At 36.4% G+C, this 16,001-nt stretch overlaps 3 protein-coding genes across 15 annotated transcripts in view; all 3 read right to left on the bottom strand.

Moving 5' to 3' along the window:
• The window catches only part of LOC122279321, a 31,103-nt gene extending 24,374 nt beyond the window's left edge, over nucleotides 1-6,729 (bottom strand). Inside the window, exons 1-10 of one of the 5 annotated variants that reach the window (XR_006229561.1) lie at nucleotides 6,390-6,729; nucleotides 5,308-5,345; nucleotides 4,013-4,103; nucleotides 3,318-3,423; nucleotides 3,142-3,212; nucleotides 2,618-2,684; nucleotides 2,226-2,288; nucleotides 1,530-1,601; nucleotides 1,327-1,428; nucleotides 710-784 (exon numbers count right to left, since the gene is read on the bottom strand). Coding sequence is in view for 3 of the 5 variants with exons in the window: in XM_043089899.1 (XP_042945833.1) it covers nucleotides 708-784; nucleotides 1,327-1,428; nucleotides 1,530-1,601; nucleotides 2,226-2,288; nucleotides 2,618-2,684; nucleotides 3,142-3,212; nucleotides 3,318-3,423; nucleotides 4,013-4,103; nucleotides 5,308-5,345; nucleotides 6,390-6,514 (812 nt within the window). In the remaining 2 variants the exon portion in view is untranslated. Of the gene's footprint in view, nucleotides 1-707; nucleotides 785-1,326; nucleotides 1,429-1,529; nucleotides 1,602-2,225; nucleotides 2,289-2,617; nucleotides 2,685-3,141; nucleotides 3,213-3,317; nucleotides 3,424-4,012; nucleotides 4,104-5,307; nucleotides 5,346-6,389 lie in introns of all 5 variants that reach the window. The other 4 variants (XR_006229563.1, XM_043089907.1, XM_043089899.1 and 1 more) reach the window with 4 other exon arrangements.
• A 711-nt stretch (nucleotides 6,730-7,440) lies between these two features.
• On the bottom strand, nucleotides 7,441-14,717 carry LOC122279281 (F-box protein At5g07610-like). 9 transcript variants are annotated; one of them, XM_043089843.1, is made up of 8 exons: nucleotides 13,716-14,717; nucleotides 13,438-13,526; nucleotides 12,886-13,083; nucleotides 12,426-12,524; nucleotides 11,124-11,225; nucleotides 10,749-11,015; nucleotides 8,865-10,470; nucleotides 7,441-8,773 (listed from the first exon to the last, which is right to left on the bottom strand). In XM_043089843.1, the coding sequence occupies exon 8, from the start codon at nucleotides 8,733-8,735 to the stop codon at nucleotides 7,554-7,556; it is 1,182 nt and encodes a 393-aa protein (XP_042945777.1). In that variant the 5' UTR covers nucleotides 8,736-8,773; nucleotides 8,865-10,470; nucleotides 10,749-11,015; nucleotides 11,124-11,225; nucleotides 12,426-12,524; nucleotides 12,886-13,083; nucleotides 13,438-13,526; nucleotides 13,716-14,717; the 3' UTR covers nucleotides 7,441-7,553. The 9 variants fall into 9 exon arrangements, with proteins under 9 accessions (XP_042945777.1, XP_042945783.1, XP_042945768.1 ...); XM_043089849.1 differs by having other exon boundaries at nucleotides 7,441-8,795; nucleotides 8,971-10,470; XM_043089834.1 differs by having other exon boundaries at nucleotides 8,971-10,470.
• Nucleotides 14,718-14,874: 157 nt separating this feature from the next.
• Nucleotides 14,875-15,616, bottom strand: LOC122279334. Its single transcript, XM_043089923.1, has one exon. It carries the CDS (start codon nucleotides 15,458-15,460, stop codon nucleotides 15,011-15,013), a length of 450 nt encoding a protein of 149 aa, XP_042945857.1. The 5' UTR covers nucleotides 15,461-15,616; the 3' UTR covers nucleotides 14,875-15,010.
• Between the last annotated feature and the right edge of the window lie 385 nt (nucleotides 15,617-16,001).

Genomic DNA, 16,001 nt, shown 5'->3' with positions numbered 1-16,001 from the left:
GACTAATCTCAGGAGTGAACAGGCCCTCGGTAAGGAGTATATCGGGTAATTCAAATAAAAACCCCCTCAGTCCGATGGCCCCTAGAGATTATTTGCACCCAAGGGGATTTGAACCTTAGACTTGAGGGGAGCAATGGAGCATACCCTCTCGCCCAACATGTAGACAATTAAGCAAGTAGAAAACTTCATAACATAATATTATGCCGAAAACTAATGAAACCCTAAAAATTTGAAGGACCCATGGTCGGGTCCACATGGTCTGTCTATGAACAGCGACATGAAATTAAAGATATATACACATACATACAAACTACTATCACACACCACACACAAACACACATATGCTTATCAAATAAGGGACTAGCCATAAAAAAGAAAAAAAAAAAAAAGAACTTAAGACAAGCCAGGTTGATAATCTAATTTTCCATATATCATAAATTACTAATCAAAAAGTTCCAAAGTTATTATAAATCGATTTGTCAAGAAATCAATATATAAGTTTCTGTTTAGATAACCAACAAAGAAACAATATCCACGCCATGTAAGGGGGCGACTGTGTGTACATGTAACACCCACCAAAATAGATTGGAGTAAGAGTAATCCTACTGTAAAACCAAGATCAGCTCACCAATTAGTCAGACTATCATGCTCGTTGATAAGCATTTTCAATAGTGAATCAATTGTAATTTCAACCTGTGTGATAATATACCTCATCTGGTTTCTTAGCAGCAAGTAATGCATTTGTAAGGCCACGCAGAATTTCAAAATTGATGTCTTTAGACACCTGTTACAGAATAAGAAGCTATTTATGGATGGAGCTTGCAAAATATGTTAACAATTTCAATGCTGAAATTCATCACCTAAAATAAAATAAAAACTTGATGTGGTTAACCCTCCACAATCCTCTGCCCACTCTTCTAATCAACAAATTAAACATCTCCCCCTAGATTGATCCCAGGAATCCCTAATCTTTATATTAAAGAAAGTCCAAAATATAGGGTCTCTGAACCAATTGTTAGTTGAGACTGACCTTTTTAGATCTGTGCAAATGCACATAAATGAAATGCATTGTTAAGTTCATACAGACAAACACGAGTTTTAATTTCTAGGCACTTAGAGCTAATAAAACAGTCTCAAGAAATCTAGAACCTATCACTGCAATACCCCTAAAGGGGGGATAGGGCTAAGTGGAGCGAAAACAGTTTTCCATGAGAGGGGAAATGAAAACGATTTATTCGTGTGCTGGAGCCAAGCATGGTAAGGCTGAACAGTTATCTGAAACAGCAATAAGTAGGAAACTATCCAGCACATCTGGAGAAAACTTACCATCTGTGAAGTCTTATATGCGGTAGCACTCCCGTCATAATCCTTGAGTTCATATTTAACTTCTCCAAGCAAGCGGAAAACATCAGGGTCACTTGGTTTCTCCTATGGAGCACAAAAGATCAGTCAAAAGAGTACTTAGGATTTTGTCCAGTTTGTGGCAGATAAATTCCATAAAAATATCCAACAAAAAAACATGAGCATACCTTTGTCAAGTCCTCAAGCAGAGAGGAAGCTTGATTATAATTTCCTAATTCTACCAAGGTCACTGCAGCTCCCTAGAAATCCATTACATATATAGGCAACAGATGTGATAAGAAACCAATTTTGATGAAGCCAGGAAAAAATTAAATAAATTCACAGTATACAAATAATTTATTGTCTAGGCCTTTGTCTTAGGGTCATATAGCATTAGAAAGCATTCTTTTAGTTGATTTAGTCAAGGGGATTTTTTTTTTGTCATTTCTCACTTCATGTTCTAGCTCACGACTAGTTGGACTCAGAGTTTGGATTATTGAGATTCTCACATTGTTCTTTTTCCCTCAAGTATAAACTTTTGTATTTTTCCAACCAATTTACTATTGTATTATCCTCCATCAAATAAAATTTTAGCTTCAGTGTTAGCATGTCCATCTTTGTCTCTTTAAATTTACTTAAATAATTCTTGTTATCCTAAGATATATTTGAATAGGATGGGTTGGCCAGCATAAAACCAAACCGTGACTTTAATTTTAGACCCAAAGCATATCACACATATGAATGGAACCAAAAATATGTTTCACATAACCATATACTAACTTTGTAGTAAGAACAAGGTCAAAGCTCCGCAAGTACATTTCTAATATCAGCATAGAGTAACAAAGAAACAAAACTGATATACTGCATAATAACCAATGACTCACTTCAAGAGCAACTGGATCTTTCGGGGATTTACCAAGCATTTCCTCATAATCTTTAAGCCTAGCCTGGCACACAGCAAAGACTATGATATGATACCATCAAACAAAATCTACATTAAATAAAAGAATAAATGGATATACAAGTATCTGGGCAACCTATTAGAGGAAGCTGGTCACTGGGGCCACATTGAGTAGCTCACCCTAAAAATAGGACAAAAAATCCAACTAGGGAAATTAAAATTATTGGGCCCCAATTTTAATACCTTTAAGAACCTGTGAGCAACAGTCTATCATAAAGGCCATCGTTAAGAAAAACTTATACACTAGAGAAGAAAACTTTTCTTGATAAGTTAGTCTAGAGAAGATAACTTATTAGACTTTTTCAAGAATATTACCTGAAGAGTAGCTTTGTCTTCTTCCGACAGATTATTAACCACCTTGCCTTCCTCAGTGGGACTAACACTGGAAAATTGAAGGCGTCTCAAAATCATACCAAACCTCCAGAAATCAGAACCAATGAGGTTTAAACGTGATCACTAACTTTAAAGTTGTTTTTTTCAAATAGTCTTACTTGAGCTCCAGCGTCCCCTTAAAATAAAATGCTCAAATTTTTAGTTATAGATAATCTAACACGTCTTAGAATAACATATGTGTTATTGTATGCCATAGTTGCAATTTAATATGTTCATAAATGGAAATATGCCATCCATCTGTTTTAAGTAAAAGTTTTTCCCACTTGACCTTTATGCACCAGCAAAACCTAGATGAACTGTTAAAGAAAAAGATTAATTAATCAAACACAACAAAGTAGTCTAGGCTGGACACCATAGTCAACAATAGAAGCAAAGATTGACTGATATTTCTGATTTGTGCACAATGGGAGAAAAGAAAAAATAACTTTTGATGTACTAAGCAATACCTTCCAGAGGGAAGAAAGTCTCCGAGCGCAAAAACCAAACCAAAGGCCAAGACAGCTACTCCGACTCCAATCTGGTCCATGTCAAAACTGAGTTAGAGATATCTGTACCATTAAAGACGGTAACAATAATATCCTGTTTCAAGTTAGAAAAGTGCAAAAAGCTGAAAAAGTTTTACCTTGGTACCAAGTCCAATTGTTTTCTTCTCTGACTCAACTGGTGCATCATAGTCTATTGCTCCAAATTCTTTTTCTTCGTCTGCTTTTTTCTGCTCAAGTGCTAACCTAAATATTGTATAGAAAGGAGTAGTTATGAAAAATCATTCCAAAATCATGCATAAAGCAGAAGTTATCCAACTAACCATCTGCATGTGTAAGGAAAAATTAAAATTACTTTAAAAAATAAAAAACTTAAAAAGTACAGTATTAGATTAAAGTTCTAAACCAAAAAATAAAACTTATTTTTACCTTCGAAAGTTTATGTAACAAGTTACAACATTTTAGGATGAAAAATAACTAAGTCTACCTAGTGTCTACAAAAGGAAGTCATTGGTAATGCAACTATGAATCTTACAGAGAAACTCAATCCTACCTCAAGATGAATGCTTGCAAGTCAGACAAGATACTGTGCTCCCAAAGGTGGGTGGGTGAATAACATATATTTAGAAAGGGATATAATTGTCTAGGCTGTACTTATCAAAGAATAAAATATTATTGTCTACGCCATAGAGAAATATGCTACACCTGCTCACAAACACAAAATATTTAATAATACTTCAACGGGAAACTCTTTCCAGTAAGCATCCACTCTAATGTCTGTTCAAGCAAGGCAAGGGGGGAATGAAAAGGAATGTGACAAGTAACACAATTGTACCTTCTAACAGCTTCCAGCCGCTCCTCAAACTGACGGTCCAATGAATTGTTGTTAGATTTCCCATCAAATCGAGAACTTAAACCAGGTGCCTCTACAAGGAAACCTTCCTATTAGGTTGAATGCAGCAAAAAGTGGTAGAAGACAAACACAATAAACAAGGAGGAGTTACATAAGATTGAATCGGCCAAGGTTCCCCTTTAAATCAGTCACTATATAAAGGGGGCAGTAGAGGTCAAATTGGCCACCAGAAAAAGGGTTTTGGAATACCGAAACCCAACTCGTCTTATCTTGTTGCCTAGTTTGGCAGCAAGGTGGTGGCTGGACTGCGAGATCTCACAACCCAACTAACAAATCTGCTAGCAGTGTTCGAGATCTCACACCCCATCACCACCCAATTACCACCAATGAGTCAATCAACATCTGTCAGTATTGGCCTGATTTGAATTTAGGACAGCAAGAATCTATCAGTCAGTTCGATGAGCCACCTGACTTTTGATGGCTAATGATTCAATCATCAGAAACGACTGGCAGCCCACTAAAAGGGGGTTGGCGCTCACACCCAGTGCAGACTACAAGCATCACCAAACGTACAGGCTGGCCATGAACTTTCATGAGAAACAAGCAAAGATACACGGTGCTAGTACCCAAAGATTAATAAGTCAAAAATAAAAGGTTGAAGTCCAAGCACAATAGGGAACAAAAGGCAACAGTATAAGAAGACTATGATCTTGGTGGCAGAAACAAGTAAATATGGCCATGGTAGCATGCTTCTTGGAGCATATCCAAACCAACAAGTAGGCAAATAACTCTTGCAGGACATCTAGATAGAGAAGTACTATTTCCCAAAAACTGGGACAGATAAAGAAGTAGGTTCAGAGACGAGCACAAAAATAGAAGGGTTAGGTGAAGTAGAAATAGAGAAAGATGACTGATTCTTATAGATGTTTCAAGCAGACTCAGGCTGATGCTCGGTAATCAGATAATTGTGATGAATGAAAGGGATGGACCGATCAATGGATTTAAATCAAGTTGAATACGACATTCTTTAGCACCCTAAACATTTTACATGAATATATGACAACTCCAAATCCTAGTTTGGAGAAGACCAAGTGAGCAAAAGAATCCTATCACCAAAGCCCTCACTTCTTTCCTTCTCTAAACATACAAAAACAAAAACACAGGCAATGTATGCAGAGTCGTCGACCATTTGCATGCAAGATGTGCTGAATAATAAAAAACCAATTTTTGGACAAATACATATTGTACGTTGAAGGAGTAAAACACAATTCACTTACTAGGAGGTACAGGACCAGACTTTTTAGCTGTTGATTTCCTGCACGGGAAACAAGAATGATCACACAACAAGCATTACATTGCAGAAGTGAAAGACTCTATATAAAATTGAACATGTCAGAGTAATGTCACCAGTTCATGCTTAGATCTTTGTATGACTGGACTATGATCCACAACAACTCTCATTTTCGAATCCTTATATAAAATTTACTAGCTCTTGTCCCCTAACCTTCCTTAAACTAGGTGTTCCCCTTTAAATACACCTAGCATACTTGGGTTGTGCCCCTGACACTTTGTCAATGATATGTAGTATTGTTATTTATCAAAAAGAGAATAAGATGTCTCCATTTTGCCAATTCCATTGATGAGAAAACCATCAACTAGTTAGGTATTTTTAGTTATAAATGAACAATTATATTTCAAATAATTTTAGGAGTATTATTATTTCCTTTATTGAACTAGAATTTCTTCAGGTAATTAAGGCTTTGTTCTCTCTATATGCAGATCCCTTATGCCTATGAAAACAAAAAGTGGAAATTAAAAGGACGACTTCTTGTAGGCTAATCTCCCCTGAAGTGATTCTTGGAGGTACAAACCCCTGAAGCAATCACTCTGTAAAGTGTTTTCTGTTTTCTCGGCAATCAAACGGGTAAACCAAGAAAATTCTCAAATAAGGATCGCGCGTGTCGGGACGGTGGGTTTCCATTATGCCCATTTTATTGATGAGAACACGCCAATACAAATTGACTTCAGAAAATAGTAAAATTTTTGTATGACATCGTTTTGACTACAGAAAGATTTAATATTTTGGTATGAATCGTTTTCTTCTCCTTCGCTTTCTTGGCATCCAAACATGATTCCAAAGAAAACAGCGGGATCCCATATGCCTCTCCTTTTTTTTCTTTTGGTAAACTCTATGCTCCAGTCACGCCTGAGAGAAACCCTTTCGAATTAACTAAAGCAGCGTCAATGCTTTCCTTTCTTTCATTGTTGGCAACCAAAGAAAATTCCAGGTACAGGTAAGAACCCAGACATCTAACACGCTTAAAAGACAATACAGTTACATATGAATGAAAATACATACGTGGGTACCTTGTTGGTGTTCTTTTTGGTTCCAAAACCGCGTCTTGGGGTTGAATTAGAGCAGTGTACTGGAATAATAATAAGCAACCGACTCGCTGTTGTTGCGGCCATTGCAGTAATTGGCATAGTTCCTCTTCTGCTCTCTCTCTCTCTCTCTAGTCTCTTCTCTCTCTGAAACTTTATATGAAGATAAGGTCTGTGCACTCGATTCTCCCTCTCCTCTCGCTGTCTCGACTCTCGACACTCCTAAACTAAACTTAAACGTGAATAAATAAGTTTTTTTTTTTTTTAAATAGAATTAGCATTTTTCTTTCCATTAACTAGTCAGTTTGGATTTTAAAAAACAAATAAACAATTCTAAAATCTAAAATTTCAAGCTTCCTAATTTCTAATTCTAACCTTTTACTAATCGATAGTAAAAATATATAAAAGTGAATTTCCAATTTAAAAATCAATTAGAAAAAACCAAAATTTTAAAAAATGATATAAACTTCAACAAAATATCTAATTTTACTATTTATCAAATGTAAAATTTAAGTTTTATTTTTTGTTAGAAATTCAGCACTAGCTTCCCTCGGGACCTAAAAGATGGAGATGAATGGTGATTGAATCCGTCATAATATGTCAAGAAAAATTAAGATCCGATTTGGTTAGCCAGATGAGATATTTTGAAGCTGTACATATGAGATCATCTGGCTAACTAAAAGGCATTTCAACATCCGTATTTTATCTCTAAAATTTGAAAATATCTACATAATTAAACAGTATAAAATTGACAGTAAACAATACAAAACAGACAAAAAAAATAAGTGAACAGTATAAAACAATAAATAAATAATGCAAAAGTGATAAAAACACAATAAATAAACAGTACAAAATATCAAGTGAATGAATCCTCCTCAAACCGTGGGATCTATACTTTATTAAATTCCAAAAAGTAAAAACTATCTATCTCATTTCACTATTCAAATATATATTTTTTACAAATTATTTTATCTTATCTTAACTTAAAAATTTTAGTATTCAAAATATCTTATCCCATATAAACTGCGTAAGCAAACGAACTAACTCTTGTCACTTTAATCGCATCATTTTCAAATCGTCGAGACATAAAACCACTTCAAGCATGTCTGTCATCCACAAATAATCACTACTAAAGCAATCATCAAAGATAACATTGAGTGTTGCTAAATGGATGAATAGATTCCCATGTATAGCACAATCCCAGATTCCTGGATTTCCACGCATATGGCAGTATCGGATTCTCTACCATTCTCATCGGATACAGGTCAGAAAGGCTCCCCAATGGGTTGTCTCCAAGGTTGTAAAGGGTCAAGTCTCCAGGAATATGGAGTACCAAGATTGACTCTTCCCTTTCTCCAACTCTTCGATGAAAAATGTGCAAGACGGAGAAAACACGACGATGAAATTCCTGATGGTGCCTTGGGTTAAACGGAAACGGGGCAGGCAGTGGTCCATCGAGATTGACATGGTACTTCACAAACCACCCAGAATAATCGCCATTCATCTCCATCACATCAAACACAGCTTTTTGAGGGCCATAGTTCTCGATGAGATATAGATGGCCTCCCGATTCACCGAAATATTCAAATCTTCTTTCTGCCCAGCCCCAGCCCTCTGGAATGGGAGGTATCAGCATTGTATGAAGAAGCTCTCTTTCAACATCAAACCGAAGTGATGACACTCCCCTGCCAACCCAATGTAAAGCACCCTTCCAAAAGACCCCTCGGTTGAACAGAAAATCAACCAAAACTTCAAAGGGATTTCCTGACAATCTCCAGCAGCCAGTATTCGAACTGTATATCATTATTTGGCGATGCTTTGCTGACAATTTGGAGTCACAAATGCATATAACTTGGTAATGGGGTGAGTTTTGAGGGTTAAATGCAATGCTAATACCAAAGACAGTTTTGCACTGAGGTCCGGGCAATGGCATATACTGCTTTGTGGTGGGTTTACAGATGTAGTATTTGCGGTCTTCTTCGTGGCAACGGAAGCTACTGCAAAGTAGGAGGCCATTGCAGGAGTGCTTTATACAAACACCATTCTCACCATCAATGAAAGAAAGAGATGGCTTGGGAGCAGCATCCACTTGGCCGGCACATGTAATGAACCTTAACCCTGAATACATTTTAAGAAATAAATACTTCTCCAAGTAGAATCCTGAGACTTTGTACTGCGGATTACAACTTGAGTAATTAGAGATGAAGACTGGGTCGGAGATGATCTGGTTCCACCATTTACAGACACACCTGACTCTCAGCAGAGACTTCAAGGGCAGCCGGCTGAATATTTCAATCATTACATCGATGTACTCAATATTCATCCTTGCTTGTTTCCTTCCAGGACTTGAGCTTGATTCTTCTGGAAGGGGACAAATTCACATCTAATCAACATATTAGCAAAGGAATCAAATGGAAAAACGAGTAAAATTGAAACAGAGAGTCTAACCGACCATATAAAACAGGACTAGAAGAAGACGTACGTCTTCTAATCGAGTGGAGGGAGTATCACATCAGCTTATAACACAAAGAAATGCAGAAAAAGGAAAAGTTACTTACAAGAGCAAAAGAGAGTGAATTTGATGCCGTTCTGCTCTTTCTCAATCTGGGAGTAAAGCTCGGGTTTTATAGAAACCTCTTTGTAATTTCATAACTTAAGGCTGAAGTTTTGAAAGAATAATTTCGTGGAAAATGTTGGCGATAGTGGGATAAGGTGGAGATTATTGTCATTTCCTCCCTTTTGTGGACTTGGTTGACTGGACTTCACGTCTTTAAGTATTTGGCTTCGCTTTTACATGTTCTTCGTTACCGAGAAATTTCATTATCTAGGCCAAGGCCAAGAAAAGACAACATTTATGTTCAATCCAAGACTTGAGGAGCTAGCTTTGAAAAGAGACCACATATATAGTTAATGAGTTTGAATCGAATGTCCTCTCAATGCTCACTTTTCTTACATGCGACTGACCGGCTGATCAATGATCCCAAGTACCACTTTAGGCATTTTTTTTTTTTTTATTTTTTTTTTTATTTTTTTGCTTTTTTCTAAACAAGCATAATATATATATTAAACAGTTACAATAAAAAAAAGATGAGAAGCCCCAACAATCATCTCAAACTAGTTATTACAGCACATGAGAAAAAAAAATATATATATATACTAGTGGAGAGGCAACGTGCGATGCACATTTGCTTAGTTGGGTTTGTTATTATTTTAGACAAAAATAATATTTTTTATAAAAAATTGATGTTAATAAAATATTTGCTGTGGATGGAAGGAATAATAAATTTTATGAACTTTTTTAGAATAAGTATAGTGAATTGGAGGATATTAATTAGATGATAGCACAAATAAGAAAAAGTAAAAGATTAGTTTCCAATACAACATAAAGGGATGGAAGTTGATTCTATTTGTAGATTTGCCAAATTTGTTCAGAGCAAGCTTAGTTGAAGTTGAATAAAAAAAATTAGACATTGCATCACATAAAACGAAATAAACAGAGTGCAAAACAACCCCACACCAACAGCCACTGCACTAAGAACCAAAGTGCGGCTCCTTTCAAAACCACCCTGTAAATTTACTCTATCCAGACAATACAACAAGCCAAACATACTAAAAATTTTAGAAAACCAAACTTCTTGATCACAGATACCAAAAGCTTGACCGTCAATCATATTATATTATTATATCCATATAATCTAGTAATATACATAGCACCCGGTTGGAGGAATAAAATAATTCTATAGAAATTATTTTTGCAAAAACAGATAACAGTAACATCTTTGAAATGGAAGATGACATTATCATCTCATAACAACATGCACTAAAACTAATTTAAGTTGAACAACAGAAAATAAAACACATTCTTTACATAAATTGAACATACAAAATCATTATTCAATTTGCAAGCTCTTACCGTGAGAATTGCACATCCAAAATGACAACTTATAAACACCATTCTTTACATAAATATTATAAGGTTTGACATCTAGGTGAGAAATTTCTCTTTCATGTATAAACTGCAATGATTTCTGAATGCAATCATGTGCAATCTTCATGACCTATACATATAAAGAGAATAATAAAACACTCATAAAGAGCAGAAAAAATCTATCCTAATATGAAAATGAAAAATTGTTGTGAAAATAAAAAACTTACCAAAAATAACAAATTGGCTAAATAACAAAAATTTCACTATCTCATTTATTTATTTATTTCTATAAGCACTTATATATCATTTATTATTTATAAAGATAGAAAATCATATCTTTTTTGAATAAAAAAAAATCATCCACACAAAATCATATCTAATCATGAAAAATATTAGCATATTACTTACTTCCACATCTCTTCCACCATATCCCTTGACCTTGTCAATGGTTGGCAATGACCTCTTATCAACAAATTATTATGCAAAGGAACTTTTTGAACACCGTATCTGGTATCAATAGTCTGTCAGCTTTCCACTTGATAGGTTTTTAGCCCAACCTTAGAGCTTTCATAATCCCACTTTTTCCCAAGAGATTTCCATCTTGTAAAAACATCATTTAATTCGACTAAGATATGTGCCGAAACAAAGCAAACCATATGATCTTTTGAGTCCTCTCTGTTCATTATATCAAATGTTAGAAAAGCTGAGGGGAAATATTCCACTCAGTATGTAAACGAATAAGCATAATGATAATAAAAAATAAATAAACAAAAAATAATCAACCTGTTCAAAGGCGGGGAAAGATATCCATTCAGGAAAATTATCACCGCAAATTTTCTTCAAATCATCCCGATTAAGGGATCCAAGGAGTTTTATATCGACAGCCTACAAAAGAATAGAATCATTCCTAATATTATTAACCAAGTAAAACGATAAAACCTATATCTGATATCACATCTATGAAGAATGTTAGCTCAGCTAAAGCTGCTTATCTAACTGGTTCTCTGAAATGGGCCCGAGGCTAGACTCAAAAGAAAATCAACAAAAAGTTTGCTTCGTGTGACTATTTATAATTAAGAACACTGACTTCAGTTTTGATTCTTTTATGAAGGTGCTCAAAAGAGAGATTGTCCAAGTGAGTATGAAAATGAGAAATAAGATACTTTCACAAAAAATTGCATCTCAAACCAGAAGTAGCAAGGATCGAACCATAGTTTTTTTTCTTTTTTTGACAAGTAGTTCCTCGTCAGCAACTGCAGGCCACAAGTTACCAAGGTAGCAATATTCACCAGAATCAACCCAAAAATATTATCACTGCCTTGGTAGGTAGACCAAAGACAAGAATACGACCTCAAATTGTTACTTTTGAGATGACCAGAAAACTTCCAACCTTCTACGCCAAAATAGTAATAATTGGTTGCCAAACTGAATAGGTAGTGTGGCAAGACACACACACCCACAGCCTCAAAGACCATTCTTCCAATTAAAAAACAATGCTCTCCACAGCAAGCTTTTCTTTAAGTTCTTCAATAGCAAGAAATGATAAAAAGAAAAAAGAAAAAAAAACAACGCTCTCTATAGCAGCAATAATGAAAGACAGTATAACCATTATTACCGAAGCTGTTTTGGAACTTGGCTGCTCCCTCATGACCATTTTACATTTTAGAGCATCTCATTCCAGATTATTAGCTAAAAACGCACAGAAGAGTTGTAGTTTGCCACCAAAAAAAAAAAAAATCATCTTTTATCATAGCAAAAATCAAAGCTACTTTCGCTTTAGATAGTAGAGAGTTTATAATCCACACACATACAATGTTACCATTTAATTGAACTCCGTGAAATAGCTAGCTACAAATTATTTACAATTAGAAGTTCAAAAAATATCTTCAATCGGCGAAACCACGCCAAAAGTCATAAGAATTTAATTATTGCAAAATAAAGCAACAAGATTGTATACAAAACCTGCAAAAGGAAACTAAAAATCAAATGATCACTCATTTCGATTAAACAAGCCCGCGCAAATAATCAAGCATTTACAGATCCATGGCCACAAAACTTTGATCAGGAGAAGTATAATTATCTTACCCAAAGATAGGTACCATTCCTGGGAGGTAATTAGAACCATCAAGTGCCCTGGACCATTGCTTGTTCTTGTCAAGTTGTTCAACTTGTTCCCTAGTAAAGCTGCATATATGGTAGCCGGAAAAAATAATAAAAAATGAAATCAATTAGATATAGATAATAGAATGTGACTGAAAACATAACATATCCTTCTCGTTTTTAATTAGTTTCTTTTTGGCATTAGCATTTTCTTCCTTCGGCGAGTAACTGAGTAAGAGAGAGGGAGAGAGTAAGAGAGAGGGAGAGAGATATATAGAAATTTCCTACCACTTTAGAACCCATATATATACCATCCACCACAATAACAATTCACCTCCACAACACAAACTTATATATCTACTATATATATAAATGAGAATGTTACATATGGTAAAAGCTGTACTCAACGGAAACTGAATAAAAGGATCAGGGCTCATTCAGAAACCTCTACGCACAAAACCTCTGCATCTCGTCACCACCTCTTTCCCTGCAAACCTCCTCCTACATCTCCGCCACGACGTCGTCCCAATCCCTCGTCGAGCCATCGTATCCATAACCCCAAGGTGTACCCCACGCATGATAATAGTGATCATCGCCCAGCACCTTCGCTTCCGAAATCGCATCCAGTATCTCCTGCAACCCACTTCAGTTTTGATTCTTTTATGAAGGCGCTCAAAAGGGAGATTGTCCAAGTGAGTATGAAAATGAGAAATAAGATACATAGACAAAAAATTGCATCTCAACCAGAAGTAGCAAGGATCGCCCCATAGTTTGTTCTAGTTTAAGCATCACAAAAAAATAATCGAAAGATATATTTGCAACTTTTCTCCACCGGTTTTCATGTAAACTTAAAATCCCTAACCCACCGAACCAATCATTCAACGCAAATCTCCAATTTAAACATGAAAAAAGAAAACAAGAAAACAACAACTTGAGACGATTCGAGAATAAATATAAACAGAAATAAACTTTGGATGCATCCAAATTTGGGTAATACCTTAGCAATTCGCTTGGTGCTCCGGTACCGCATCATTTGTTTCCATCCCGCCATCAATGCAATCCCGAATACCATCCCCATGAAAACCCCTGAAATTAACCCCATTTTCCTTTGATCCAGGTTGCAAATGAACAATTCCCCAAGAAGCAATTAAATCACAAACCGAATTTTCCCAAAAAAAAAATACAGAGCGAGACTTACAGAGTAACGAAGGAAAGACAGCAAGTGGATCCGGAAGAGAGAGAGAGAGAGAGAGAGAGAGAGAGAAATGGGAAGACCTGAATAATTGGGAGTGACACCCCCACTGCATGACTTGCTTGCTCGATCGCTGTAGAAGTTAAATCTGAGTGTCTGGAAAGTGTCGGTTACTTTTGTTTGCAGTTACTTGCTGGCTCTAATAACTGTTGGGAATCAGGACCTTGAACCAGGTCGTCCTCGACCAGACTTCGTACGGTGGTGGGTTTCACAGCTTTGGTGATTTGGGTTTCACAGAGGGAGAGACAGGCGTTGGGGAGATGATGTGGTGGAGATGATGGAAACAGAGGGACAGACAAGTGTTGGGGCTGGGTTTCACAGCTTTGGCGATTTGGGTTTTAGCTACATGAAGAGAAATGGAGGGCCGCGAGAAATGGATGGTAGAGGGTCTGAGTTGAGAGAAAAAATGTGGGAGGAAGACGAAGGCGAGAATGAGAGATGGACTTGCGGCCTAAAATTTTTCTGGGGAGAAAATATCACTGACACAACTTAACATTAAAGACCAAAATATTCTTATTTAAACGGATACAAAAGATGAAACCAAAAGGATAAAAAAGACAATTAACAATCAACACGGAATAAATGCACGGAGTGGTAAAACTACTGTTCTTTAACACTGTAGCTCGTCGATCGCCGCTTATATAATTACTATAGATAGATATAGATATAGATATATATAGATCTAGAACTAGCTCCCACCCATTTTTCAGGAGGAAAAGCCGCCTGAAGCGATTTTGTTGCAGTCCGATATTATGACCAAAAGTTGCAGTAGATTGTTTTGTGTAGCACTTTTGATCCAGTTTGGATAAAGGAAACTCCTAGCTCCTATTTCTCATCATCTTGGGTTAGGGAGAAGTAAACTCCCACTTCACAGCCACTGAGAACAGTCAAGAGCTAGCATTCAGCAGATAACCCATCATGTTGTGCAATCTGAATGATGCATTGTGCTTTACAGTGAGTCAATATTTGTTAAGTTCCAATCACTCTTTCTTTATACAAACGTGTATTCTCAGGGGTTTATGATGATTGTTTCATTGCCAACACTGATTCTACAGAATATTGAGACAATTCTAGCGTATGTTCGTATGTCTATTTTTCCGCCATAAGATTATTTTCTAAATTCTGTAAAATCAAAAACTTGAAAAAAAAAAATTCAGAGAGGGAAATCAAAGAGACAAGAAATCCGCAAAAGAAGTTCACCCCCATACAAACTCCAGTATTCAACAGAAGTCCAAACATATCATCAAGATATTCAGGGAAGAATGAAAGCCCAATAAACAGACTGAAGAAAAGCACAGTAACAAAAATATTCGCTCGTTCAGGGAGAAGACTTGGTAACACTCCTAACAGAACCCCAAATCTGGCCAAGCCCCCCAAGAATATGAGGCATGACACTCCCAATTCCCTGCAAAGTCACACCAGAAGCAACCCCAATGGCGAAAGCCTCCCCATACCCAGGCTTTGAATCTACCTTCATGTCAAGAATCGCAAGCCTGCTGTTTGCGGCATCAACTTTTCTCAAGGTATCGGCCATTAACTTGTCCTTTCTGCCTCTCCCAGAGGAGATGACCCTATAGAGAGCGTTCTGGAGGTCCTCTATGACCTTGGTAGAGGCTTCTTGGGGGTCAAGCCCTTGGGACTCATAGTGGGATATGAGTTCTTGTGGGGTAGGCAGCTTTCTCTTCTGGCTGGCTGCGTCTTTGCCCTGTAGGGGTGAGGACGAGGAGGAGCTTTGAGAGAAGGCCATCGGGGTCGATGGTTGTTCCATTTTGTGATAAAGATGAAGGCAAGGAAAAACAATTGAAGGAGAGAGGGGTTGGGTATAGGCAAAACCCTAGGATTGGGGGGTTTTTGCAGATAAGCATCAAGATGATACGCCGAGTACCGTAATGGTAGCAGCGGACAGGGGATTAATGGGTTGAACTTCGCAAAATACTGGACTGGGCAGTAAGTGAACATACTGTAATTGGGTTTGTGTTTTTTCAACATGGATTCCACGGTCCACCTGGTAAAATGGCCATACCTGGACCTGTTTTTGGACCTTGCAGTGCTTTAAAAAGTCTTGAATAGGCCCTATTCGAATCCCAATGACTTGAAAAGTAGGAAACTTGTGGCGACTTACCCTTCTGACAAAAGAGTCAACTTTTTAGAATATTTTCATCCAGTTTCTTATAACTTTCCTTAAATTTTAATTAGAAATTATATTTTCTATAATTTTTTCCTAAATTTTTATTATTTAAAAAAAAACTTCCTGCATCTTATTTTTTATAATTTCTCTATTATATTAAAATAATCTTTTTCTATTATTT

The sequence above is a fragment of the Carya illinoinensis genome, chromosome 1 (assembly GCF_018687715.1).
Source record: "Carya illinoinensis cultivar Pawnee chromosome 1, C.illinoinensisPawnee_v1, whole genome shotgun sequence".
NCBI lineage: Eukaryota > Viridiplantae > Streptophyta > Magnoliopsida > Fagales > Juglandaceae > Carya > Carya illinoinensis.
This window is presented reverse-complemented; position numbering and strand designations above follow the sequence as displayed.